The sequence below is a fragment of the Zootoca vivipara genome, chromosome 6, assembly GCF_963506605.1.
Source record: "Zootoca vivipara chromosome 6, rZooViv1.1, whole genome shotgun sequence".
NCBI classification, from domain to species: Eukaryota; Metazoa; Chordata; class Lepidosauria; order Squamata; family Lacertidae; genus Zootoca; species Zootoca vivipara.
Genome location: NC_083281.1, coordinates 77,734,082 through 77,760,306, shown reverse-complemented (window position 1 = coordinate 77,760,306; position 26,225 = coordinate 77,734,082). Strand labels below are relative to the sequence as shown.

Genomic DNA, 26,225 nt, shown 5'->3' with positions numbered 1-26,225 from the left:
CCCTTAAATCTGTTCCGGGGTTTTCCCCAACCCTCCAGAGCAGATACGGGGGTGGCTTGGGGGATATACAGGGGGAGGAGATGGGGGAAATCCCATTGCACAGGCAGTAGTCTTTGGGCTAGTGCTACTGGAGAGCCAGTGTGGTGTAGTGGTTAAGAGCGGTAGACTCATAATCTGGTGAACCGGGTTCGCATCTCTGCTCCTCTGCATGCAGCTGCTGAGTGACCTTGGGCTAGTCACACTTCTCTGAAGTCTTTCAGCCCCACTCACCTCACAGAGTGTTTGTTGTGGGGGAGGAAGGGAAAGGAGAATGTTAGCCGCTTTGAGACTCCTTCGGGTAGAGAGAAAGCGGGATATTAAATCCAAACTCCTCTTCTTCTATACTACTACTATTTGGTTGAATACCACTCCACGTGTCTATAGGAAGTGTGCCAGCAGGACCTGTACACACCAGCACTCGCCCCACTTGGGATTCCCCAAAACTGGTGTTCAGAGGCATACAACCTCTGGCTGTGGAGTTTTTCTCCAAGAGTTTTTCTAATCCTCTTTTAAAAGCCCTCCAAGGAAAGTATGATTGATAAGAACCTAAGAGCCCTTGCTGGATCAGACCCATCTAGTCCAGCATCTTGTTTTTTTGCCCCAATGGGAAGCTCAAACCACGACCTGAGTGCAACAGTGCTCTCCTCACTTGCGTCTCCCAGCAAAGGATATTCAGAGCCATCCTGCCCTCGACCGTGGAGATAAAACATAGCCATTAATAGCTTAATCATCCGTGAATTTGTCCAGCCCTCTCTTAAAGCCATCCAAGTTGGTGGCCATCGCTGCCATCTTGTGGGAGCGAGTTCCGTAGTTCAGCTATGCTGTGGGGTGAAGAATTGCTTTTTTTTTTTTTTTTGCCTGTCCTGGATAGTGCAGCATTCGGCTCCACTGGGTGTCCCCAAATTCTAATATTAGGAGAGAAGGAGAAAAAAAACTTTCCCCTGCCCACTTTCTCTACAACATGAATCATCTTCCCACCTCTGTCAAGATCCTACCTTGCTTGCCTAAAAACAAAACAAAAAAGCACCACTTCTCTCAAATGAGAGCTGCTCCAAGGCCTTGATCACCCTGATGCTGGAAGGTTCTCCCTATAGCTTCAAAGAACATCTGAAGATCTAACCAACTAGATGAAATTCCGTTTTCTGGAAAGGAGGCTCACAGGAGAATGAAGCACTTTCCGGAATTAAGTGGAACATTATCGGCGCAGGGTTATTGACATTGGCCCAACTGTATGCTTGCTTGTCACCTGATTTCATTTAGCTGACAAAGCTCTGGAAGGAGTTGGTTTAGATTTGGCAACCTCTTTGTATGATTCCCAAGGAACCATTATATCTTCGCCTCGATTTGGTTGCCAGGCTATTCATCACCTCTTTCAGAGCCTGCTGACATCTATGTGGACCGAGCTTGTAAGACTAAAGGAATTTCACCGGGGTTATCCCTGCCCACAAACCTGTCCTGATGTGTTAATATGTTCTTTCAAGGTCCCCCGGTGTGTGAATGATAATCGCCAAAAAAAATCTTTATAAATTAAGAGAGAAAGTTTGACAAGATTTGTTCGGAGCTGAAAAGTAGCCCTCTGGCTCAGGAGGTAGAAACTGAATTCTTGAGTTCAATGGGGGTATTGGGAACTTTTCCCATAGACAGGTTTCTACGTTTGATCAGACAGCAGGAACTTGGTCAGATTTCCTAGCGCGCGCGCACACACACACACACACACAATATATGTATATATCAAATAATCATAGACTATATGAGTTGGAAGGGAACCTGAGGATCATCTACTCCAAACCCCAGAAATGCAGGAATATGGGGATTGAACCTGCGACCTTGGTGTTTTCAGCACCATGCTCTGAGCTGTGTGTGTGTTTATGGATATACATTGTGGGTTAAACCACAGAGCCTAGGGCTTGCCGATCAGAAGGTTGGCGGTTCGAATCCCCGCGACGGGGTGAGCCCCCGTTGCTCGGTCCAAGCTCCTGCCAACCTAGCAGTTCAAAAGCACGTCAAGGTGCAAGTAGATAAATAGACTACAGCGGAAAAGTAAAGGGCATTTCCTTGTGCTGCTCTGGTTCGCCAGAAGCGGCTTTGTCATGCTGGCTACATGACCTGGAAGCTGTACGCTGGCTCCCTCGGCCAATAATGCGAGATGAGCGCTGCAACCCCAGAGTCACGACTGGACCTAATGGTCAAGGGTCCCTTTACTGTACACCCTAAATATAAACCCATTGGGAGGCAGTTAAACTGCCTTCCCCATTGAAGAAACAAGGGGAATCATAGAGCTGCAGAGTTGGAAGGGGCCCCGAGGGTCATCTAGCCCAACTCCCTGCAATGCAGTCATCCTCTGCCCAACGTGGGGCTCAAACCCACACCCCTGAGATTAAGAGTCCCATGCTCTGCCAACTGAGCTATCTCAGCAAGGTGAGTCCTAAATATATAGAGATACAGAGTGAGTGGAGCAATGGATGCAAATTTTACCTCAGTACAGAGGGCTCGTTTTCACACACATTTGCCAACTCCCTCCACCACCTATCCCGGCAAACAAGAGGCATTATCAGAATTCAATGGGACATTCCTGGCAGGTAAAAGCACTTTAGGTGCAAAGCGGTCAGTGAAGGGTGTGGCCAGAGGCAGCGGGTGGAGGGCCATATCTGACCCCCTGAGCTGGAAGTCCCCCTCCTGTCTCCTTGAGTTTTCCTGTTCCATTTCCCCTTCTTTTAAAAAAAATCATTTTTAAAAGGTACAAATTACAAACCCACTTCAACTAGCTAGAAGCATGACTCACATAGCATGCTATGAAAACAGAGCTAGAAATTTCACTTGTAAAGTAAAAAAAATTCCAGGATCACTGAGTTTCAGGTGGGTGGTTTGGGAAAGCTGCTTGCACAAATCTATTAAGTTTCATCCTCAAAATATGCCTATTGTGCTTAGGCCCATTGATTTCAGTGAGCCTACTCTGAGTAAGGCACAGATAGCTACCAGTCTTGGATCCTTCCCTTTCCCTTCTGCCTCTGAGTGACATTACTTGAGCATGTTTATATAAGACACATCACAAACTCCTCGGAGGAATTTCATTTTGCAATTCCATCTCGAAGTAGATGTGGATGGATTAGATTAAAAATCAGATTGTAAACCTGCAGGCAGTGCCCTGTTTATGATTCACTGCTGTAAGTATTGTAAAACACTTACATTATTATGTGCACTATGTAAATATTAAATGAGGGTGAGATTTTTGTGAGAACAAAAAAGAGAAAGAGCGCTTCCGTTGTACATTTCAGTGAGACCCATGGGCATGTGGTTCTGTAGTAATAATTAAAAGAATGACAGAGATTCCACACTGCAAGCCGATGCATATTTGCTTGGAGCAAGTCTCACTCTGAATTTTGCATTGAAGCTCTCCAACTAAACAAATGCACAAAAATACATATACTAGAGGGAAGCTTGCATGGGGGGGGGGATGAAGAGGAGCATGCTTGCAAAAGTGTACATTCATCAAAACTGCATATGAAAAAATATATTTTAAGAGAAAATTGCACTAAGATGATAGCACATTCTCATGGGGATTTTCGCTGTGGAAATGTAGAGAACTGAATTTAAGATTGAGGAAAAGTGAAACTGAAAGTGGTAAGATTCATTCATCCCTACTCAGAACTGTCGCATTACATCTCAGCTGGAAGTAACTTTCCTATAGGAAGTTCAGAGGCCTACAGCAACAATACCGCCACATGGGTGTCCCCTTTTTGAGGCTGCTGGGAAGGAACAGCTGACAAGCAAGAAAGCACCTTTCATTGTTGTATTTAAGAAAGCCTTGTAGAAGGAAGAATGAAAGAAACTGGAGTCAGGGATTCCGTGTGCGTAGGTGTGCTTTTCAAGTTTCTGTCTTGCTGGGTAATGCTCTTAAAACATCAGGAAAACTCTGACAAGGCAGTTCTTCGAGATCTGAGTAATGAATGGTTTTCCTTTCCCTGAGTAGTGAGATAGGGGTTGCAGAACGCAAAGAGGCAACGTGACTCAATGATAGAGCATCTGCTTTGCATGTAGAATGCTTCAAGTCCAGTCCCTGGAATCCCCAGGCAGAACTGGGAATACCCTCAGTCTGAAACCCTGGAGAGTTGCTGTCAGTTAGTACAGACGCTCTTGAGCTAGATGGACTTAGAGTCTGACTCAATATAAAGCAGTTTCCCGGATTAGTGACACAACTCTTTACTTTTAACGGTACTGTGAACCTTTGGAGCAATCAAGCTGCAACCGTTTCTTGATCAGAGCCAGTATAGCAAAGGTGTGCTATTCAGAGAGGATGACTGATTCTTCTTGTTGTTAGGTATGTCTCCCATCCCCGTTCCTCTGATTGCTTGGGTGGGACGGTGTTCCTCATTCTTTAAGCCCATCCATCTCCAACTTGTTAGCGGACCTAATTTTCCTCGATAAATCTATCAACAAGTGATTGAGACACATGTCCCTGAATAGTTGAACCCAACCACAGAGAAGTGATCCAACTTGCAGAAGATCACACCCTTTTGCTTTTGTATTCGTCTTCCTATCTGCAGGCATTTGGCTGGCAAGGAGGACTCCGGAGACATATGCAGGGGCTGGTCTAGCTTCCTCCCAAGAACAAGTTCTGCACATTGGATGGCCCACAAGTGAACACACAGGAGGACAGTGTACAGAATTCTGGCTCCCTGATAGGGCTGCCCATTTTTGAAATAGAACCTTCAGTAATACCTTCAGCAGTGGTTCTAGATGTAGCAGTTAGCAGACAATTGTGCTTCATCCTGCACCCGAAATGCTTCACTCCATGGGCATACCCAGCATGGGGCAGGGGGGCAGCTGCCCCCCTAGAAGCAGGGCAGCTGGAAAGAACAGGCAGGGACGCTACCTGCTGTCCACCTCATTTGCATACATGCAAATGAATGCCGTGGAGCATTGTGGGGCAGCACTTTTTGTGCTGTGCTCGCTGTGACTTGAAAGAGTGTGGGCTGAAGTTAGCCCAGGTCCACGTCCAGATTCCCTTCAAGAGAGGCAGCTTCGCTGCTGCTGCCTTGTTTTAGTCACCGCTGCCATTAAAGGAGCGGGCAAGGCAGGAGTGCAAGCGCGGGTGGCTCCGTATGCTGCCTTGCAAACGGATGTTGACCATGCCTCCTGGGGGGATCCTGGCCACGTCATTGCCAGCTAGCCAATCGGGTGGCTGGGGGGCGTGACTGGTGTGCCCCCCCTAGCTTTGATCCTGGGTACGCCCATGCTTCACTCAAATATAGAATCTTTGTTCAAAAGGCACAGCATGATCAGACCAGACTGGTAATTTTTTTCCCTTCTGATTTCTGGCAACCATGCTTTCTTGGATTCGGGTGTTTGCAAACATGTGGCACTTGTCGCATCCATAAGTTGTGTTTCTGAGAGCGCGTGTAAAAGCCTTGAGTGTACACCTAAACATAAAGATGCATGCAAAATAGCTCTTAGCAGCTGGTGCACACAATCACTCTGTGTATCACTAGTACCTTTTTCCTGTGCACCCTGAAGCCGCTCTCCATTGGTGGCATGTCCACACAATGGGTTCCGTGAAGCTCAGATTCAGAGGGCAGAGCCTAGCAAAGAAAAGATGGTGGCTATCTTCAAACCTCAGCAGATTGTCTGTCCTATGCTGAGATTGCAGTCAATCACCAGGACATTGCTTCTTAATGAATTAATTACTTCCTAACACCCACCCACCCCATCCATTATCCAAGAAAATCTAGGCCAAGGGTTGCCAAAACTGGCTTCCCATAGGCCTTGTTTGGTTCCCCAACCAAGATGAACCATAATTCCCAGATGCCCAGCTTTCCCTTTCTCAAAAACAAAAAGTTGCAAGTACTTTTAGAACCTGAAATACAAGGCAAAACATACAGACACATTTCCTCCCCCCCCCCATTTTTCTTTTCTGTGCAAAATGAGCCTGCTCCACCCTTTCAGTGTCTTCATTTGCTCCCCTGGGGAAACTGCCTCCCTCCCTGGAAAAATTCCTGTGGGTGCCCAGGCATGCTAGAGAGGAAGGAACGCATTCGAGGAGAGATGCACATGTGGTTTGGCTTGTGGGGGAGATGTGTGAGAGAGACAGAAATTATGAATATGTGGCCAGTATGTGTGGTCTGAGATGCACTTGGGCAGAGAGAGAGAGACGGGTGGGTGCATGCTGTGTGCATATATATTTGTGTGCAAGTGAGAGAGGTCAATGTAGGCAGCTTGCGAGAGAGAGCATGCTATTGGCACCTTACATATTTTTCCTGGTACTGGAGAAGTTTCCCTGTTGGTATTAAACAGTCTTCTTCTTTGGCGATCTTCCATAAACACGGTTTTAACAATGGGTCCGTAAGTGACTGTGGAGGCCAATTCTAGATCCACACGTCCTTCCACAGTGGGGACATTGGTTTCCAGGCAGGAGTTGATCACAGTGTGGATTTGCCAATCGTACTTCCTCTTAGCACGTTTCTCCCTAGCGTCCTGAGATCAAGTTTCTTCAAAGCCCATGAGACCTTTGGTAAAGGCTGTTCTCCAACTGGAGCACTCGCAGGCCAGTGTTTCCCAGTTGTCAGTGTTTATACTACATTTTTTAAGATTTGCCTTGAGACAGTCTTTAAACCTCTTTTGTTGACCACCAGCATTACGCTTTCCATTTTTAAGTTTGGAATAGAGTACAGTGGTACCTCGGTTTAAGTACACAATTGGTTCCGGAAGTCTGTACTTAACCTGAAGCGTACTTAACCTGAAGCGAACTTTCCCATTGAAAATAATGGAAAGTGGATTAATCCATTCCAGGTGGTCCGCGAAGTACTTAAACTGAAGTGTACTTAACCTGAAGCAAACTTTCCTACTGAAAGTAATGGAAAGTGGATTAATCTGTTCCAGACGGGTCCACGGAGTACTCAACCTGAAGCATACTTAACCTGAAGTGAACTTTCCCATTGAAAGTAATGGAAAGTGGATTAATCGGCGGTTCGAATCCCTGCATCGGCGGTTCGAATCCCTGCAATGGGGTGAGCTCCTGTTGCTCGGTCCCAGCTCCTGCCCACATAGCAGTTCGAAATCACATCAAAGTGCAAGTAGATAAATAGGGACCGCTCCGGCGGGAAGGTAAACGGCGTTTCCGTGCACTGCTCTGGTTCGCCAGAAGCAGCTTTGTCATGCTGGCCACATGACCCGGAATCTGTCTGCGGACAAACGCCGGCTCCCTCGGCCTATAGAGCGAGGTGAGTGCCGCAACCCCAGAGTCGGACACGACTGGACCTAATGGTCAGGGGCCCCTTTACCTTTACCTCACTTAACCTGAAGCGAACTTTCCCATTGAAAGTAATGGAAAGTGGATTAATCCGTTCCAGGCGGGTCCGCGGAGTACTTAAACTGAAAGTACTCAAACCGAAGCGTACTTAAACCGAGGTATGACTGTAGTTGCTTTGGAAGACGATCATCAGGCATCCGCACAACATGTAACGGCATCATTGCACATGAGAAATCAATATATTGTGCGATCTCCCCAGTCAGGACCAGCAGGGCAAATCGTGGCAAAGCTGACTTCTGATGGTAAGCCTGATGTTGCCCAGGGTGCAGCTGATGCAGCAATGAATGCTCTCTCTCATTTTTGTGTTGGGCTCGGCATCCACTGCTGCCATTTTGTGATACCATGTCCCTGAGCGCTTTCACAAAATTCAAAATGTGATTGCTGCCCAAAAAAGATAAGCAATCCCTGTCCTACACTGACTGGCAGCTGCTACCCAGGGTTTCAGATGGGGCATTTCCCCAACTCCACCTTGAGATGCCAGGGATTGACTGGGTCTATCTGCATGCCTACACCCCTTCCCAAAATTAATTAGGTTATTGCTCCAGCACATGGCAGTTCTCTCACCTCTTAATAGTGGACCTTTTCATAACTTTCCCCCAAATCTTACTTTTGGCTTCCTCTGAAATCCCTCTGAGGTTTCAGCCACACAGGAACATCAACATTTGCTTTGAAATTTTGCTTTAGGCCAAATCTCACAGCAACTGGCTTTCCTGACCAAGCCCGACGCAATTTTCACTGAATGCCAGGAAAGTCTCAGGATTTAAGAAGCTAGATTTGGTGACCTGGCCCTTCTTTCAGAGAATTCTCAAAGGAAAAGGAGGAAGGGGGGGAGCCTACCTATTAGGAAAATCAATAAATGGAATTGCTCACTGTTTCTTGAAAAGAAAAACACGCATCATCTAACCGAGGAAATTGGTGGCCTTGAGGTGTGTTTAGTGTCTATGCTAAGAGGAAGAAGCTGTTCCAGTCTGTTTGGCAGTAAGAGCTTGATTCTAGAGATTAGCAAATTGGCTCTCCCCTAACAGTGCCATGCTAAAGGCTTTGGAGGTTCGGATAAACAAAGAGGACAGGAAATTTCATACATGCCACTGGCAAGCTCTGTGCTACACAATGGCTTCCAGAAAGATCTCCAATCCTGCCCCCCACCACCACCACCTTCCCTTCAAAAACATTCAAGAGGAAGATATTAGCTGATAATTGAATAAACAGAATCCATGTGTCTTCCCAAGCATAAAACATTTTCTCTCCCTCTTTCCTGAAATGCAGTTAAAACCTGACATTTCAGTTTTTAGGTCAAGAGGACAAGGACCTCATTTTTATGGACAAGTGTTTAAAACAGTGGTTCTCAAAGGGGGTGGCAGGAAGATTTGTGAATAATCAAGGAACCACATGAACATTTCGGTATAGTATAGCACAGGGGTCCCCAGACTACGGCCCGGGGGGCGGATGCGGCCCAATTGGCCTGCCAATCCGGCCCGCGACGACCCCCGCCGCCCGCCGCCCGCTCTTACGGCGTGCAGTGCGGCAGTGCTCTTCCGGGTCGGGAAAAAAGCGCCGAAAATCTCCCGACCCGGAAGAGGTCATTTCTGGTGCTCTTCCGGGTCGGGGGAGGCCCATAAGCATGCGCACAACGGATTTTCAGCGCTTTTCCCACCCTGGAAGCACGCCGCCGCCAGTAAGCGCCCATGCGCATGCGCACGGGCGCGCACTCCCCCGCCCACCGGCCCGCACAGGCGCGCGCTCCCCCGGCCTCCGGCCCGCCACGCGATCAGCGCGGTGGGAACCGGCCCAAACGCCGGTAAGTCTGGGGACCCCTGGTATAGCATAATATAGTATAGTATAAAATAATAATAATTGCAGAATATGGCTATGTATCTTTTCAAAATGAGAGCAAGAGCATTACAGGGAACTCTCTGCACCATGGAGGAGGGTCAAAGCAGCCTGTGGGAGGAGCTGGAGGAGGAGCCACTGGCTATTGAGTCATGCGGCCGCTGCGTCCGGCTCCGTCCATGGCTCCTCCCAACGTCCTGACGTCATGCATGGGGCATCAGGGCGCTGCCCACCCCCATTGCTCTTGCAAGCTGGATCACCTAGCTGTGATCCAGAATCACTGTTGAACAGAGTTGTGAACAGGAACAGATTGTTGTGAACAGAGATTTTCAACTCTGACAAAATAAGGAAGATGAGAAAAGAGAAAGGCTTCTTTGTTCTGATGAGGAGGTGAGAGTTTGTTTGCCTCAAATTAGGCCTAATATAAGTGAGATTACCTGGCAAAAGCAAGCTCACACCTCCCATTGAGTTGCTGTGCATACTTAAGGTACATATGTAAGATGCTGTTTGTAATTATAGTCTGAGAAATGGTTCATGTTCTGTGTAGCTGCATTCTTTTATACTTTCTGGGTGTCCTGTGATCATTGTAATATGATCACAGGTTGTGTTCTATGTTTTAAATCAAGCACAGCTAGGAATTGCTTCTTTTTGTTTTCCGATTTATTTATTATCAATAGCAAATGTGGTGTGGCCCGTGCAAATTTTTGTTCTGAAAGTGTGGCCCAGAGAAGAAAGTTTGAGGACTACGGGCTTAAAATCTGAAAAGGGAGACAGAGTTTGGAACATCCTATATGGTATATTATAGGAACTACAGCACAATGGCAACCATGTCTACTCAAAAGTACAGTGGTGCCTCGCAAGACGAAAGTAATTCGTTCTGCGAGTCGCTTTGTCTAATGAGATTTTCGTCTTGCGAAGTGTGGTTTGTCGCGGCAAAAAAAAAACCCCACACACCAAAAAACTTTATCTTGCGAAGCGCGGCCATAGAAAACTTCATCTTGTGAAGCGCCGAAAACATCACAAGACGCTTTCGTCTTGCGAGGTACCACTGTAAGTTGTATTGAATTCCTGGGTAAGCAGGGTTAGGACTGCAGCTGGTTGGACTATCAAGCTATATTTTCTGAATTTAAAATGTGCACATTGCATTTATATCTACAGGGTCTTCTTAAGCATAGCCGGCGCTGTGGTGCAAAGATCCTTCCGGCGCCCCACCCCCATTTCCAAGAGTTGTCGGTCTTTTCCCAAGCCTCTGTGGGGATCGCTCTCCTCCCGCGGAGGCTTGGGAGGCAAGCTGCACGCCCGTCAGCCATATGGTTGACGGGGCGCAGCTGGCGGGCATTCAGGAGGGAAAGGGGAGGCTGCTGGCAAAGCCGCGCAGCTCCCCCACTCGCTGGGGCGCCCCTGAGAGGCTGGCGCCCTGGCGCAACGCACCAGTAAGCCCAATGGGAAAGACGGCTCTGTATATCTATATATGTAGGTCAGCTTTATGTTAATGAATTTAAATACCAGTACCAGACTAAGTTCAATGTGCTGGTACGGGGATACAAATCTTGGGTCCAGAATACCCCTTATATGCCCAATCTACTACTAAGCTCTTCCTGAAAGTATCATGTTATCTGGAGGTCCATTCCATGCATTGCAGGAACTGTGCCTCCCATTATATACCAGAAAGGCAGCATCTCTGTTGTATTTTAGGCACATTAAAGATGGTGGACTTTCCTTCAATGGAAATTTTTAAGCAGGTTGTGATGGCCATCAGTCAGGGAATCTTTAGCTTTTGATTCCTGCACTGACTAGATGGCCTTGGGGGTGCCTCCCAACTCTACATTTCCTATAATTCTACGGTTCCTCTTTCAACAAGGTTCTTAAGAAGAGATTTTTATCCCAAGCAGTATCTGTATTGAATTTGAATTGCATTTATTCCTGATGTGTTTTCGCTAATTGCTTTGAGATGTTTTCATGTGTGTGTGTGTGTGTGTGTGTGTGTGTGTGTATAAATAATTCCAGTGCCTCTCTTTCCTGCTGCGGATGTTAATTAATTTAGTGTTGCCAAGCTGATGTTCTATCACTTATCACTGCTGTTGTAAAGGGTAATGAATAAATGTGTGTTTATATGCACACATTGCATTTTGAAAGTTTTGGCTTAGATCAGACATAATGACAAGTCAAGCAGTGAGGCTCCCCCAGCCCACCCCTTGCAAGCTCGCACAATTCCTTCTTCCGCTGTGTTCGCACATTTTTTCCCCTCCACTTCCTCATTTTCACTAACCATTATGTGCCATGGGATCCCAACTGGCAAATGATGGTTATTTAACCCCAGCTGGAACGCTGGCTTCATATCGCGGGTTTGCAAGCAGGGAACTAACCATAGTTTCCACTTTGGACATCACAGCAAACTGTGTTTGGGGTGCACCAGGAAGTGGAGGAGGGAAGCTAGGGAGGAGGGTCAGAGGTGGACTCTCAGATATTTGGGGCCTAAGCCATTTACCAGGCAGAGGGTCTTCTCGGTAGTGGTGCCCTCCCTGTGGAACACCCTCCCTTCAGATGTCAAGGAAATAAACAACCATCTGACTTTTAGAAGCCACCTGAAGGCAGCCCTGTTTAGTAAAAGCATGTTTCATCATGCTTTTACTATTCTGCTGGGAGCCGCCCAGGGTGGTGGAGATTGTGTGACCATTGGTCAGGGGTGCTTCAGCTGTGGTCCCTGCCTTGCAGGGGGTTAGGCTAGATGACCCTTGGGGTACCTTCCAAGTCTACAATTCTATGATTCCAGCTGGGCAAAACAGAGGCCTGGCAAGGGGTGTGGCCTGGAGAGGAGGGGTGCGGAGGGAGAAAAGTCCAGAGAAGCCTGATAGGGGGACACAGAGGGCCACATGTGGTTCCCCATCCCCACCTTAACCGGAGAAGCCGGGCAGTGAGCTCGGAGCCTTGTGCCTGCAAAGCATGAGCTCTACCACTAAGCGATGGCCCCTTGCCCTTACCTAGGGTTGCAGCCTGGCCTCCCTTCATCCATTCAAACACTCTCGAGTTGGCAAGAATGACCTTAAGTGGGGAAGGCGGCCAAGTCCCAGTTCACGGGAGAATGGGGAACAAAGACTTCTGAGAAATTCCCCAATGATTTGAAAACAGAAAACTGGAAGCCTTTCTGAGCTTGTGACTAAAGATCACTGCCGCCCAGCCAAGACTGCCTGGCTCTCACCCGGGATCTGTCTACACTCCCTGGAAGCAGACACCCAGCAGCAGCGGGCAGGAGCTGTGGAAAAGATTCCTGGCAGCAGACTCGGATGAGCGATCAGAGAGCAAAAGGGTGGAAAGCATTAAAACGGACATCGGTGAAGCTGTCGTTCTTGCAGTCTTAATGGGAATCAGATTTAATTTCTTCTTTGAGTCTTTTTTTTAAAAACAGTCAAATACAAACAAGCTCTTGGGTCCATTCCAGTCTTAAAACTACATGCTATTGGAAAGATGGACACTAAGCTCTTTGCTGTCTCTAGGCCATAATTTGAACAGAGCGGTCCATCGAGCAATCTCTAGAATGGACGGAAAAGACAGCCTTGTAAGTTGGGAGAACTTGGCCTGGGGCTCAGTTTAGCTATGCCTGCAGTGCTTTTTTATGGGGGGGACACATACCCCTAAACATTTTGTGAATCTTTGCACTTTTGTCCATTTACTGTATTTCCCCCCTCCGATTTGAACTATAAAATGGTGGTTTTCTTGAGCCAAAATGTGAGCATCCCTAAACATTTTTTAAAGAAAAAAAGTACTGGGTGTTCGTCTTGCCTTATTCCAGAAATGTCTGCCCAGCCACCATGGAGAGGTAGTTTCAACCACCACATCCTATGCCTCTAAAGTCTAAACTCTGCTCAAATACCACCTAGACCTGAGATTTCAGCATTTAGGAATGGGGGAGAGATTCAATTTTGTTTGTATTTTAATGAGGAACTCCCTAAGATGCATTTCCTGAAACATCACACAAAATGAAACATCCCTTGAGAAATTTGTACTTCTCTGAATTTTGCAGTGCAGTTGTCCAATCTGAGAATGTGTATGAAAATGCATATATAAGAGAAAGTGTCCATAAAAATGCATATATTCTTGAATATAGAAAACATACATTGGCTATATTGAGATAGTTGCTTGCAAATATGTGTACATTACTGCACTCAAGATATATGATATGAGAAATTCATGCTAAAATGCTGACAAATTTTCACTAGATGTTTTAAAATTGCATGTTACTACAGAAATGTGAAGAACTACACACACGAGAGAGAGAGAGAGAGAGAGAGAGAGAGAGAGAGAGAGAGAGAGAGAGAGAGAAACTGGAATTAGACTCCCTCACCCTTCTAGGGGTTGGTCAATCCCACCTGGCTTCACTTATCAAAATCCAGGAGATGGACCACAGTTCAGTGGAGCCATGGGTCTGACTTGATACAAAACATCCTCCGACCAAAACCAAGCCTTCCTTCAGAATCACAAGGACTGGAATTTTGCTTTACTATTAAGAGAAGGGCCATAACTCAGTGGCTGAACATCTGCCTCAAATGCAGATGGTCCCAGGCTCCACCCTCCACATCTCTAGTTAGGCCTAGAAGAACCCCCAGGCTGAAAACCTGAATAGCCACTGCTGATCAGTATGGATAATACAGAGCTAGATGGACCAATGGGCAGGGCCGGTCCACCCATGAGGCAAGGTGAGGCAACTGCCCCAGGTGGCAGAGTCCACCAGGGCAGCAGATCCCGATGTCAATCTTTCTCTCCCCCCTTGTTCCTCATCTTTCCTGATCCCTTCTCCCCTGATGAGGAGGGGAGGCGCCATTTTGGGGTCTGTCTCAGGTGCCAAAATGTATTGGGCCGGCCCTGTCCTTGGGTGATGCTTTTCACTCAAGCTCATCCTTCATGCTGGGAAGGCTCCAGGCGCAGAGCAGGCTCTCCACTACTGAAGGTGCTACAACTGATATTGAGTGCAGGGCTTAACGAGTGGCCCTGTCACCACCCATAAAGGTAAAGGTACCCCTGACCATTGGGTCCAGTCGTGACCGACTCTGGGGTTGCGCGCTCATCTCGCATTATTGGCCGAGGGAGCCGGCGTACAGCTTCCAGGTCATGTGGCCAGCATGACAAAGCCACTTCTGGCAAACCAGAGCAGCACATGGAAACGCCGTTTACCTTCCCGCTGCAGCGGTTCCTATTTATCTACTTGCATTTTTACGTGCTTTCGAACTGCTAGGTTGGCAGGAGTCACCACCCATACACTCTCCCTATTGAGTAACCTGGGAAGAGTGTGGGAGTATGCATAAGGCATGAAGGCTATACTTGGCCTCCACTATCAGCCTCTGAATGCCAGTTGCTGGGAATCCCGGGGGGGGGGGGTGTTGATGTTGCAATCAGGTCCTGCTTTGGGGCTTCTCAGAGGCATCTGGATGGCTAAGGTGAGGACAGGATGCTGGACAGGATGTTGGCCTGAGCCAACAGGGCTTTTCTCACATTCTTCCTGAAGACTTATCCACACTGACCTTTCCTCCGCTCTTTCCAGCCATGGTCTGTCCTTTAAAGATCCGTGTCTGAGCACCTATTATTATTATTATTATTATTATTATTATTATTATTATTATTATTATTATTTTCCCATGAAAACCCGCTCAATCGGAGCAAACGGCAATCTGTAGAAAACCTGAATTGACATTTGCTCCTATTGAGCACTAGAGAGCAGATTTTTGCAGGGAAAGTTTGGGGCAAAAAAACCCTGACACTCAGACAAAAAACAACACTCAGACAAGGAGATTTTTAAGTGCAGCCCTCTGCTTGGATAGAGTGTGGCAAAAGGCAAACAACAACAATGCTGACGACGATGATTTATTTGTACCCTGCCCATCTGACTGGGTTGCCCCAGCCACTCTGGGGGCCTTCCAGCATATATAAAAACATAATAAAGCCTTAAACCTTAAAAAGCTTCCCTTTATAGGGCAGTCTTCTGATGTTTTCAGATGTAAGTGTGGATAAACCCTGAGCCTAAATTAATGGTACCTATTGGGGTGGGGGGGGGAGAGAGAGAGGACATATAGATTTTTGAGATCAAAGCATTCTTTTGTACAACATTTGGAAAACAAACTGGACACCCCAGTGTGGTTGGCTGATGCTCCCTAGCACCCTGCGGCTGTCACTATGCAGCTGTTTGTTTAAGAAGAACTTCAAACATGAGGTCTCCTGAATCCAATGTCATTGAATGCCTGACAGAGACCATCCATCAAGCCAAAGTGCCGAGAGTGAGCAAAGTCTCGATCTTTGAGCCCAAGACATACAGCCTACATATTCCCGACAAAGCCATGAATCCCATCCACAGTCTGAAAGCTGCACGCATCTGTCCCATGACCCCACCACCCACACGGAGTCCTAAAGTTTCGTAAGTCATACACCTTCACTCCACACCTTCTGAAAAAGGCCAGACAGTCTTGATTCAAGGTCCAGCATGATTCCTGCTCTAACGTAATGCAGAATAATGAGAATGTATGTTTCTCAGCTTCCCATTTTTGAAATCTGGTTCTCCACTTCATGAAAATTCATCAACATAGTAACACTACTTTCTCCTAACAGACACACGAATGGTATACATTTTTTGCATACACATTTTTGCAAGGCAATTTTTCCTAACATAATGCATTTATTTGGGTTACTTTCACCAAACAACCTAATTTAGTGGCAATACCACCTGATTCCCGTGAATGTGGTATGTTTAAACTGATTTTAATACTGAGTTTTAAATTGTTGTAGCCCACCCATAAATCTGCTGGTGAAGGGCAAGCAAACAACAACAACAACAAACAAACAACAAACAACAAACAACAAACAACAATTTTAAGCAGTTTCTCCTAATAGATGCATGTCTGTAAAGATTACTTGGCTGGAGAATTGTGTTGCAAAATCAAGCGAGGTGCAACTTTCAAAGGATTGATATTTCTCAGCCTGCATATTGTTTCAGAAAGCGAGAATCAGGTAGGTTTGCATTAAAATGTGAACTGGATCAAATGTCTTCCCACACTCCTAGTGGTAGACCATCTGCTTTGCATCAGGAGGTCTGAGGTTTTGTCTTTGACCTCTCCAGTTAAATAGAATCAGGTAGCAAGCACTGACCCCTGTCAGAAACCCTCAAAAACCACTGCTGGATAAACAGTCTGACCTCGTAAAAGATAGCTTCCTTTGCTCCAAGTAATCCTGTTGGATCGCAGGAGAATCGTCACAGTTGTGGTGATCCATTGCAGCGTTTTTGGCACAGGCATCTTAAAGTACCGTAGGACCTTTCTCAGCCTGAAAGCCACACTGGTCCAAAATTCAGCATCTTGATTACTGACTAGGGTCCCTTTCAAATTTCATATAGCCCAAGTTTTGAAACAGCCGGTTCATTTCCAGGCCCAATTCAAGGTGCTCATGTCATACCTCCAGGGAAAAATGGGACATCCTGGTTTTATCATACAAGATGGTGGCGGCCATTTTGGATGCCACAGTTTCACCTCATAAAAACTGTTTTTTCAGGGCAAGAATGAGGCGCGGGTCACACAACTTGCCTGAAAGTGCATCCTGGAAGACACATGTCGTAGTTTGGGGTCTGAAAAAGTTGGTCGGTGTGTCATGCTAATGTTTAAAGCCCTCAATAACTCGGGCCCCAAATATCCTTCTCTACAGACAATCTCAGGTGCTGAGATTGGTAGATGTGACCCTCCTGGTAGTTCCTCTGCCCTCAGAGACTTGCAGGGTGAGTAGTGGCCTGGGAGAGGGCCTTCTCTGTGGTGGCACCTAACCTGCGGATCACCCTCTCCACAGAGGTGTGTCTGGGACCTCTTTTGCCACTTGAGGTGTATAGTTTTCAGACACACCTTACTTTGTGATTGTAGATTACTTGAAACAGTTTTAACTAGTGCATTTTAGTGCTGCAACTTGCCCTAGGACCTTAGGCTGAAGGGCAAGTGAATAATAATAATAATAATAATAATAATAATAATAATAATTCATTTTTGCAAAACGTTCCAGGGGCCACATACCAGCAGTGGGTGGATCCAGATTCAGAAATGGGCAGAGCAAAATATGTGAACCCCAGCTCTCATCTGACTAAGTCAGCCGGATGGGTCAAGGATGATGGGAGTTATAGTCTGACTACTTGTGGACGACACCATTTTAGCTAACTCAGATGTTGCACTTACATGTGAAAGTAAAAGGAAGGAAGATGGGAAGGATCTGCTAATGGCCCAGGGACAAGATAGGGGTAGGAAAGGTGTGGAATGTCTCCAACTTCCATCAGCCACAGCCAGCATGGTCCATGGCTAGGATGATGGAACTTGGAGCCCAGTAACATCTAGAGAGCCACAGCTTCCTCATCCCTGGACAGAACCACATGCCCTCCAACACGTTGAGTCTCAAAACTGAGTCATGCATCTTTCCCCCCCCCCAGGGCTATGTTTTTGCACAAGAGCATGGGACCCAAAAACACATGTTCTGGGGAGCTATGTGAAATTTTGGTGCAAAACCGTGTGAGATCACAGTGTCCAAAATGGCTGCTGTGCTCTCGCAGGGGAAAACAGGATGTCCCGGTTTTTCTGGGACGCTTGTGGGGTATGAAACCAGTGATTGGACACAATGGGCGTTGTTAGGCATCTTCTAAGGCTCATGCCCGGTCAGTTCTTGACCTTGTGGTTCTGCCTTCTCTGTGTTGTTCTAGTCTGTGCTTTCCAGACTTAGTTCTGCTTTGCTGTTGCTCCCTTTCCAGGAAAGCCTTTACAAGTGGTATTGGTAACCATGCCGATTATGGATCACACAGCCTTTATGTAACCAAATCACTTGCAAAAGTTACTTTTTAAAGCTATTAAGAGTCGTAAGCAACTTTTACAGATTTGCTAATGGGCGCCAGTTGTTTTTAATTGTTTTTTCTTTAAAGAAAATAAAAATCCATTTAAATGTTTTACTTTCCCTGTTAATATGCCTTTACTGTGTGTATTTCAGGTCCCACCCCATGTATGGAATCAAATCTCTCTCTCTCTCTCTCTCTCTCTCTCTCTTTGTGTGTGTGTGTGTTAATTTGAAGGTCTGTGGGCTATTAAGAAATATGAACTGAACAGTAATAAAAGCAGGACATAATATTTTACAGGGACAGTCCTTTGTTTGGTAGCCAAGTTTGATTCCCACCTCCACTCTTTTCTCCCTGCCCCTTTCCCCTTGTGTGTCCTTTTTTCACTCCAAACTGTGGCCCTCCAGATATTTTGGCCTACAACTCCCATGATCCCTAGCTAACAGGACCAGTGGTTGGGGAAGATGGGAATCGTAGTCCAAAACATCTGGAGGTTGGAAGTTTGGGGATGCCTGCTTTAGATTGTAAGCCTGCAGGTAGAGACTTCCACCCTGGGAGGGATGCATACAATCTAAAAAAATAAATAACATTTGAAGGAACCCTCAATTTCAGTGATAGGGGGACTCTTTTCCCCTTCGGGTCAACCTTCTGGGGAACCACATCACAATAGTTGCAGGGGCCAGAGGCAAAACTGGGCAGACGGGGTCTTTCTAAATGGTCTAGGCAGCCTTCCTGGTCTTGTGGGAAGTGGTGGCTGGTGTCCACTGGGATTGGAAGGCAGGGAGGTTCACAGTAGGGGGCGCTAGAGACAATGGTCTGTTTGTAAGTAGGAAGACAGGCATGTGGAGACTGAGGCTGGTGGGCCAGTACTGCATTTGCTCTAATGGACTAGCTTCCACTTCTCTTCCCTGTATAGAAGCATTTAATGAGATGGAAATGGTTTCACAAGCTATGAAAGACCTTCTATTGCCCCCTTCCCCGAGCTGAGTCAAAACTGAAAGCATCAAAAGAGCTATATCCCCTCGTGGAACATCTAATCTTTCCAAGCCCAGCTGTTTGAGGAGAAGGATGGGGGGGGGGAGTGAGGTGATCGCAAGTTTGGATCAAAGGTATAGGTCAGTCTGAGGCTAACGCGCGGGTCAGATATAATGCTAGCCAAGGCTGCTGGCCAATCTTGATTACATAACAGCGATGCGTGGCTTGGATCGCCAAAGCGTCGGCAAGAGATGGTTCATTTCCCCCGATGGCTGAGAAACCTTTAATCATTCAACAGGCTAATCCCTGTCCCGGGAATTCTGGGGAAATTAAAAATGGCTTAGCTTGACTCAGATACGGGCAACAGTGTTCGTTTCACACATATTGATAGTACAAGGAGCCTGGAAATATTTCAATCTCCCCACCCCTCAATAAAATATACTCTAATGGCAAGGAAAGAAAGAAAGAAAGAAAGAAAGAAAGAAAGAAAGAAAGAAAGAAAGAAGAAATGATTGCTGAAATTCCTGAACATCCAGCCCACCAAGAGTGTTTCATGCTCCCAGATGTGCTTTTAATGCACATTCATAAGCAAAGGTGCCATTTTATCCCTGTAACCAAATCCATCCAGACGCAGCTCTGATCAAACGCTGGTGTCTAGAGAAGTATGAAGAACTCAGTCTTTGAAGTGTTTGCTCTGATCTGATCTGTACCTGACTAACATGAGGATCAGAACATAGATATCCACCAGATTGCTTGCTTGCTTTGTATTTTGAAAGAATATGTTGGAATGTTGGTTTACTCAGCTCAGTATCATCTACAAACTGACCACTAGCAACTTTCCAGGGTCTGGGAGAAGCATTCTATCTCAGTCCCTTCCTGGAGATGCCGGCATTTGAACCTGGGCCCTTCTGCAAGCAAAGTACAGTGGTACCTCGACTTAGGAACGACTCGACAACCGAATTTTTCAACTTACGAATGGGGCTAATGGCCGCACGCTTACGAATGTCTCGATATCCAAAAGAAAACCGCAGCGGTTTTAGATAGGGATTTTTCAACTTACGAATTTTTAGATAGGGTTGCTTTGACTTACGAATTTTTCCGTTTTCAATGCATTCCTATGGGAAATCGCGTTTTTAATGGCGTTTTTCGACTTACGAATTTTTCGACCTATGAAGGTGCCTTCAGAACGGATTAAATTCATAAGTCAAGGCACCACTGTAGATGCTTTACCACTGAGCTAGGTCTGATCCATGTTTGGAAATGGGTGCTTACATGTGAATTTTTGTATGGGTTGAAAAACTGCAAGTTAATGTAGAAATGCGAAAGATTAGCTGAAAGGGTGAAAGCACATAAACAAGACCTGGGTCACAAATAGACTGGTTTGTCTATTCCTGAAAATGTCATTCCTTCTGGGGATTCTCTCTGTCACCTAACGGGAGGTGACACAAGGAAATTTGCTGGTCTAAAATGCTTCAGAGCCAATTGATTTTTATATGGTGAAGTCAATGCACATTGGCCGTGAAGTTCACCAAAACCAGACGGTTGAACCCTCCGACACATCTCCAGACTGTGACTCACCATGTCATGGCACAACTCACTTGCATGGTTTCTTTTTCAGGATGTGGTTGATGAGTTGTGATCTGAACAGATGCTGAAGTTTCCCCAGACCAGACCGGTTTTCGCAGGCCTCGGTTCAGACACCAACTTAAACATGGGCCTGTGAAATATGGGCTTCCATGAAGAATTGGCTCATGCAATGGAACAGAACCTTGTGGAGTCTGAGGGCCATCTGCCCTTCTACGCAACCTTCAGGGGCCATGCATCAGTGGTGGGCAGGGCCAGAAGCAAAAAATGGGAGGGCCAACGAGTGCTAATTTTGATTTTGTCCAGTGGGGTTGCTTCTACACACATTCACAGTCATGGCCAATTGCATTTTACGCAGAGCAGACCCCCTGAAATTAATGAGCCTAAGTGAGTCCTGGCCATTCATATTGATGGGTCTACCCTGAGTAGGACTAGCATGGAATGAAACCAAATTATCCCTCTTTATCCTCCATCCAAGCATTCTCAGATTTCAAGAACCCACTCCAGCCAAGCAAAAGCAACAAGGGGTGTGCCCTGGGGAGAGTGGGAGTCACCTAGGGAGAGTTCCAAAGGACTTGGAGTCTAGCAACCTCTAGAGATCTACAAATTCCCCATCCATGTGAAGAGACTTTCACCAGCCAGCAATTGGGCAATGTGCATTCTGCTGCCAGGGCCAATATCAGGGGCCATTGTTGGATAGCCTCCAAGCCCCATGCCTAGTCAGGGCCCACTGCCAATTCTTGAACCTATTGACCTTGTGGCTCCACTGTCTCCATGTTGTTTCAGCCTGTACTTTCCAAACTTAGTTTTGCTTTGATTTTTCCCTTTCCAAGAAAGCCTTTAGAAATGGTATGTGTTATGGATCACACATTCTTTATGTAACTGAACCACCTGAAAAAAGTTTCTGTTTCGAACTATTAAGAGTCGTGAGCAACTTTTACAGATCTGTTAATGGGCACTGGGTTGTTTTAATGTCTTTTAAAAAATAACAAATAATCTATTTAAAGGTTTTACTTTTCCTGCTAATATACCTTTTTGTGTATTTGAGGTCCCCACTCCTTGCATGAAATCAAAGATCTGGGAGTGTGTGTTTTAATTTGAAGGTCTGTGGGCTAGTAAGAAATATGAATTGAATGGTAATAAGAGCAGGTGACCTATTTTACACAAGACAGTCCTATATTTGAAGGAATCTGCTATTTTAGGAATAGGGAATCTTTCCAGTTCAAGGGCCATATTTCCTCTTGGGGGCCACATGCCAGAAATTGGTGGGACCAGGGGCAAAAGTGAACAGAGAAAGTCTTTAGAAATGGTATATACAGCCTTACTGGTTGAGGAACACAGATTCCTTATGTAACTGAGTCAGTTACAAATGTTTCTATTTTGTGAGCGACTTTTGCAGAATTGCTAAATCTTGCACTTTTTTTAAAAAAAAAGTTCCCTTTAATGATTGCACGGAAGATACAGTGGACCCTCCGGATATGAATTAAATTCATTCCAGGGGTCTGTCCGCAATCTGAAAAGTCCGTAGACAGAGGTACCGCTTCTATGCATGCAGCGAAACCCAGAAATATACACTTCTGGGTTTGCCGCGTTCTTAACCCGAAAGTTACATATCCAGAGCGGTACGTAACGAGAGGGTCCACTGTATGTACAAACTCACTACACATGAACAAATTGTGAACAAACATAGACTTGCCATGGATAAATTTAACGATATTTGGAATTCATTTTTTATAAATACCGTATTAGATTAAGGTCTGGTTAACTGCAACAACAACAACAACAACACACACACCATTTTTTTGTAATGTACACAATATAATTTTCCTGTTATTATTGCTCTGCTTTGTTTTCTACATGGGTACTATTTCTTCTTTTTTGTGTCTTACCTCACTCTTGTAATTTTGTACTTTTTATTTTTCAATAAAGACTATAAAAATATATATGAAAAATGTACTTAAATGTTTTATGTGTCCTGTTAATATACCTTTCTATTTGCACTCACACTCCTTGTATGGAATCATTCATTCATTTATGTATTTATTTATTTGATTCCATTTTTATGAATCACTTTCAATAAAACATCTTGGAACAATTTCACATCTGGGGTGTGTGGGTGTTTTTATGAATGTGAACTGAATGTGCCCCCCCCCCTTTTGAAGACAATTTTCTCTGTGGAGGAATCCTATGTCAGGGATAGGGAGTCTTTTTCCAGCTCAAGGGTCACATTTCCTTTCAGGGGTCATGTGGCAGTGGTGGGCGTGGCCGGAGGCAAAAGTGGGTGGAGTGACAAGTGTTAATTCATGGCTAGTTTCTACACACACACTCCTTCTCTGTCCTCCATCCAGGGAAGCAAAGAGACATTATCAGAAATCAAGGACACATTCCAGCCAGGCAAAAAACACTCAAGCAGGATCAGTATCAGGTGTGACTTAATCTGTTTGATGATCTCTGCAGAGGAATGGTGGGAGGAACCAGCTGGGGAAGCTCAGAAGAAGAAGGCTCAGAGCCTGGGGACTGGTGGTTGGATGACGATGAGTGGACCTCAGAGGGAGCAGACTGGGAAGAAGAGGTGTTGGAAGCCAAGGAGGCAACAGGGCTTAGTGAGCTGGGGGAGCCTGTGGCAGACAGCAGTGCAGAATCAAAGGCAGACGCTGAAACAGGTGTGTGGGAGGAGGGAGGCCAAGAGGTAGATAGGAGTCAGGCTGCTGAAGAGTCACAGTGTCTCCCCCCTCCTACTGAAACAAGCTTTCCCCCCCCCCTGGATCTCCCAGAACCCAGAGAGGCATGAAGTGTGAGAAGCAAAGGCAGATATGCAGGCGTGGTCTCAGATTACTTGGGGAAATGATAGAGAGGGTAAAGGTAAAAAAAGGAAAGGACCCCTGGATGGTTAAGTCCAGTCAAAGGTGACTATGGGGTTGCGGCGCTCAGCTTGCTTTCAGGCGGAGGAAGCTGGCGTTTGTCCACAGACAACTTTCCAGGTCATGTGGTCAGCATGACTAAACAATTTCTGGCGCAATGGAACACCGTAACGGAAACCAGAGCACACGGAAACACCGTTCACCTTCCCGCTGCAGCGGTACCTATTTATCTACTTGCACTGTTGTGCTTTCAAACTGCTAGGTTGGCAAGAGCTGGGACTGAGCAACGGGAGTTCACCCCGTCACGGGGATTCGAACCACCGACCTTCTGATCAGCAAGCCCAAAAGGGTCAGTGGTTTAGACCACAGTGCTACCTGCATCCCAATAGGAAGGAGGAGACTTAGGTAGCTGTGGGGAGATGAGACCTACCAAAGATGAGTTGCTGTGCTCATTAGGCAGGCACTCCTGTGCAGACCCTGTTTGTTCTAATAAAGAGTTAACTTCACCTACTCCCTGTGATTTACTGCTGGCTCACTTGTGACACCTGGGGAATGGCCAGCAGGTCAGATAGAGAGAACTGGAGGGATCATCACATTTGCTGTTGCCCCCAAGCTTGAGGCTCCTCAAGCCTGCTTGATTTGAAGGTTGTCTGGTTCAAGTCTGGTATAAACTTAAATAACCATAGAAAGGGAGAGTGAGAGGGGCCTTGAAACTGTATACCAACAGTTCAGCACCAGGACAGCCAACTGAGGCTCCATCTGCACCATGCATTAAAAGCAGTATCATACCACTTTAAACAGCCATGCCTTCCTCCAAAGAATCCTGGGAAATGTAGTTTGTTATGAATGATGGGAATGGAAGCTCTGGGAGGGGGTCGGCTAACAGCTCTCAGCACCCTTAACCAACTAACTACAGCTACTGGGATTCTTTGAGGAAGACCACGACGGTTTAAAGTGGTATAGTGCTGATTTAGACGTACAGTGCAGATGGGATCTGAGCAGGTCCACAGTTCACCTGGTTGCCATCTGCTCCGCTATGGTTCTGTTTTTGTATAAGATGATAGTTTAGAAGATTGCGTCTTTTCACATAAACTAGCATACCGGTAGTAACAAAGAAGACCAACAGCAATTAAAAAGGCAACCAATGTTGTTGTTTTAAAAGCCACAGATCACACACCATAAAGACCAGGAGCCTTGTATCTGCCTGCATCTCTTTGGAAAATATTGCAACCCAAGCCATGTGCCATGTTTGGCATGAAAAGTTGGTCGTGGGCACACAAAACCATAAAACTCATTTCCTTCAAGTCAAACTCTCTACCTTTGGAAAGTGAAACCACCACCCCTCTCTCAAACAGACAGCGCAGACTAATCCACTTAAATCCGGCTTAGCAATTAAACACACATAAACACACTTTTCCAAAACATTGTTGGAGTAGAGGGGGAAAAAAACCTTTTTGAAGGCCAAGCTCAATTGCTTCCCAGATGAAACTGAGCTTGTGAACGGGGCACACTGGGATAAAACCCTCCATCAACAGCTAGTGACCACTGGAACTGGTGGGGTGGAAGGCAAGGAGGCTAGCAGTAGGTGGAGCCAAAGCCAGTGACTGACAGAGTCAGAGCCAATGAGAGGCAAAGCCAACTCATTCTGGTTTTGTTCCCATTCTCTCCTCCCTGCTGAGCTCAAGAAGGGCTACACTAGGTCTCAGTACACATCACTGGCTTAAAACACAACTAGGTCATTCTTTTCTCAATTTGAATCAAAGCCGATTTGGGTGAAAAATCCATCAAAATGCAGTATTTTGTAAGGGTTGTCTCATAGAACAGGCACATCCAACAGGTAGATCGTGATCTACCGGTAGATCACTGGACGTCTGTAGTAGATCAATGGTAGATCACTGGCTCCCCCCAAAGAAGCTCAACAACTATGGCTCCCCCCAAAAAAGCTCAACATTTTTGCCCTGCAGCCCAAAAAGGGGGTAGATCACTGCCAGTTTTTAACTCCGTGAGTAGATCTCCCTCTCTTGGGGTTGGCTACCCCTGTCATAGAAGATCTGCTGCTCCGGATGTAGCGTATACAAAGGTGCAACCTAATACAGTGGTACCTCTAGTTACGAACTTAATTTGTTCCGGAGGTTCGTTCTTAACCTGAAACTGTTCTTAAGTAAAGGTGTGCTTTCACTAATGGGGTCTCTTGCTGCCGCTGCGCCGCCGGCACACGATTTCCATTCTCATCCTGGGGCAAAGTTCTCAACTCGAGGTAACTCTTCCAGGTTAGCGGACTTTGTAACCTGAGGCATCTGTAACTCGAGGTACCACTGTACTTAAGAGGAGGAAGCTGACAGGCAGTTCAACTTCTGGACTGTTTGTAAGTAAAAAGGCAGGCAGGGATTGGCATCTAGGGAAGCCCAAACCGCCTCCAATGATACAGTGATTGGTTGAATGGGCTGTCCTTACCTTCACAGGCCTTTCCATCATCTTTAAGCTTGGATCCTTCGGGACACTTGCAGTAGAAACTCCCAATTGTGTTACAGCACTGGGATTCGCAGCCTGCGTTCCCGGTTTCACATTCGTTCACATCTGCGAGCAAAGGAAGAAGAAGAAGAAGAAACTCAGTGTTCTGCCTGGTGCTTAATGCCCAGTGAGAGCTATAGGCCATGTTCATGCTCGCAGGTTTGCGAAGGGTGTGGAGGAAGGATTGGGGCCATGCATGTTAATCCAGTCCCCAAGTACCATGCCTGACCTTTATGCATAGGAACATAGAAATGTTAGCTTACACTAAGCTGGGCTGTTGGTC

The 26,225-nt window shown here is 46.2% G+C and overlaps 1 protein-coding gene across 2 annotated transcripts in view; it reads right to left on the bottom strand.

Annotated features, from left to right (window-relative positions):
* MEGF6 (multiple EGF like domains 6) overlaps window positions 1-26,225 on the bottom strand; it is a 199,826-nt gene that overhangs the window by 102,761 nt on the left and 70,840 nt on the right. For both annotated transcript variants that reach the window (XM_060276165.1, XM_060276164.1), the window contains one exon: window positions 25,886-26,008. In XM_060276165.1, coding sequence (XP_060132148.1) covers window positions 25,886-26,008 — 123 coding nt within the window. The remainder of the gene's footprint in view (window positions 1-25,885; window positions 26,009-26,225) is intronic.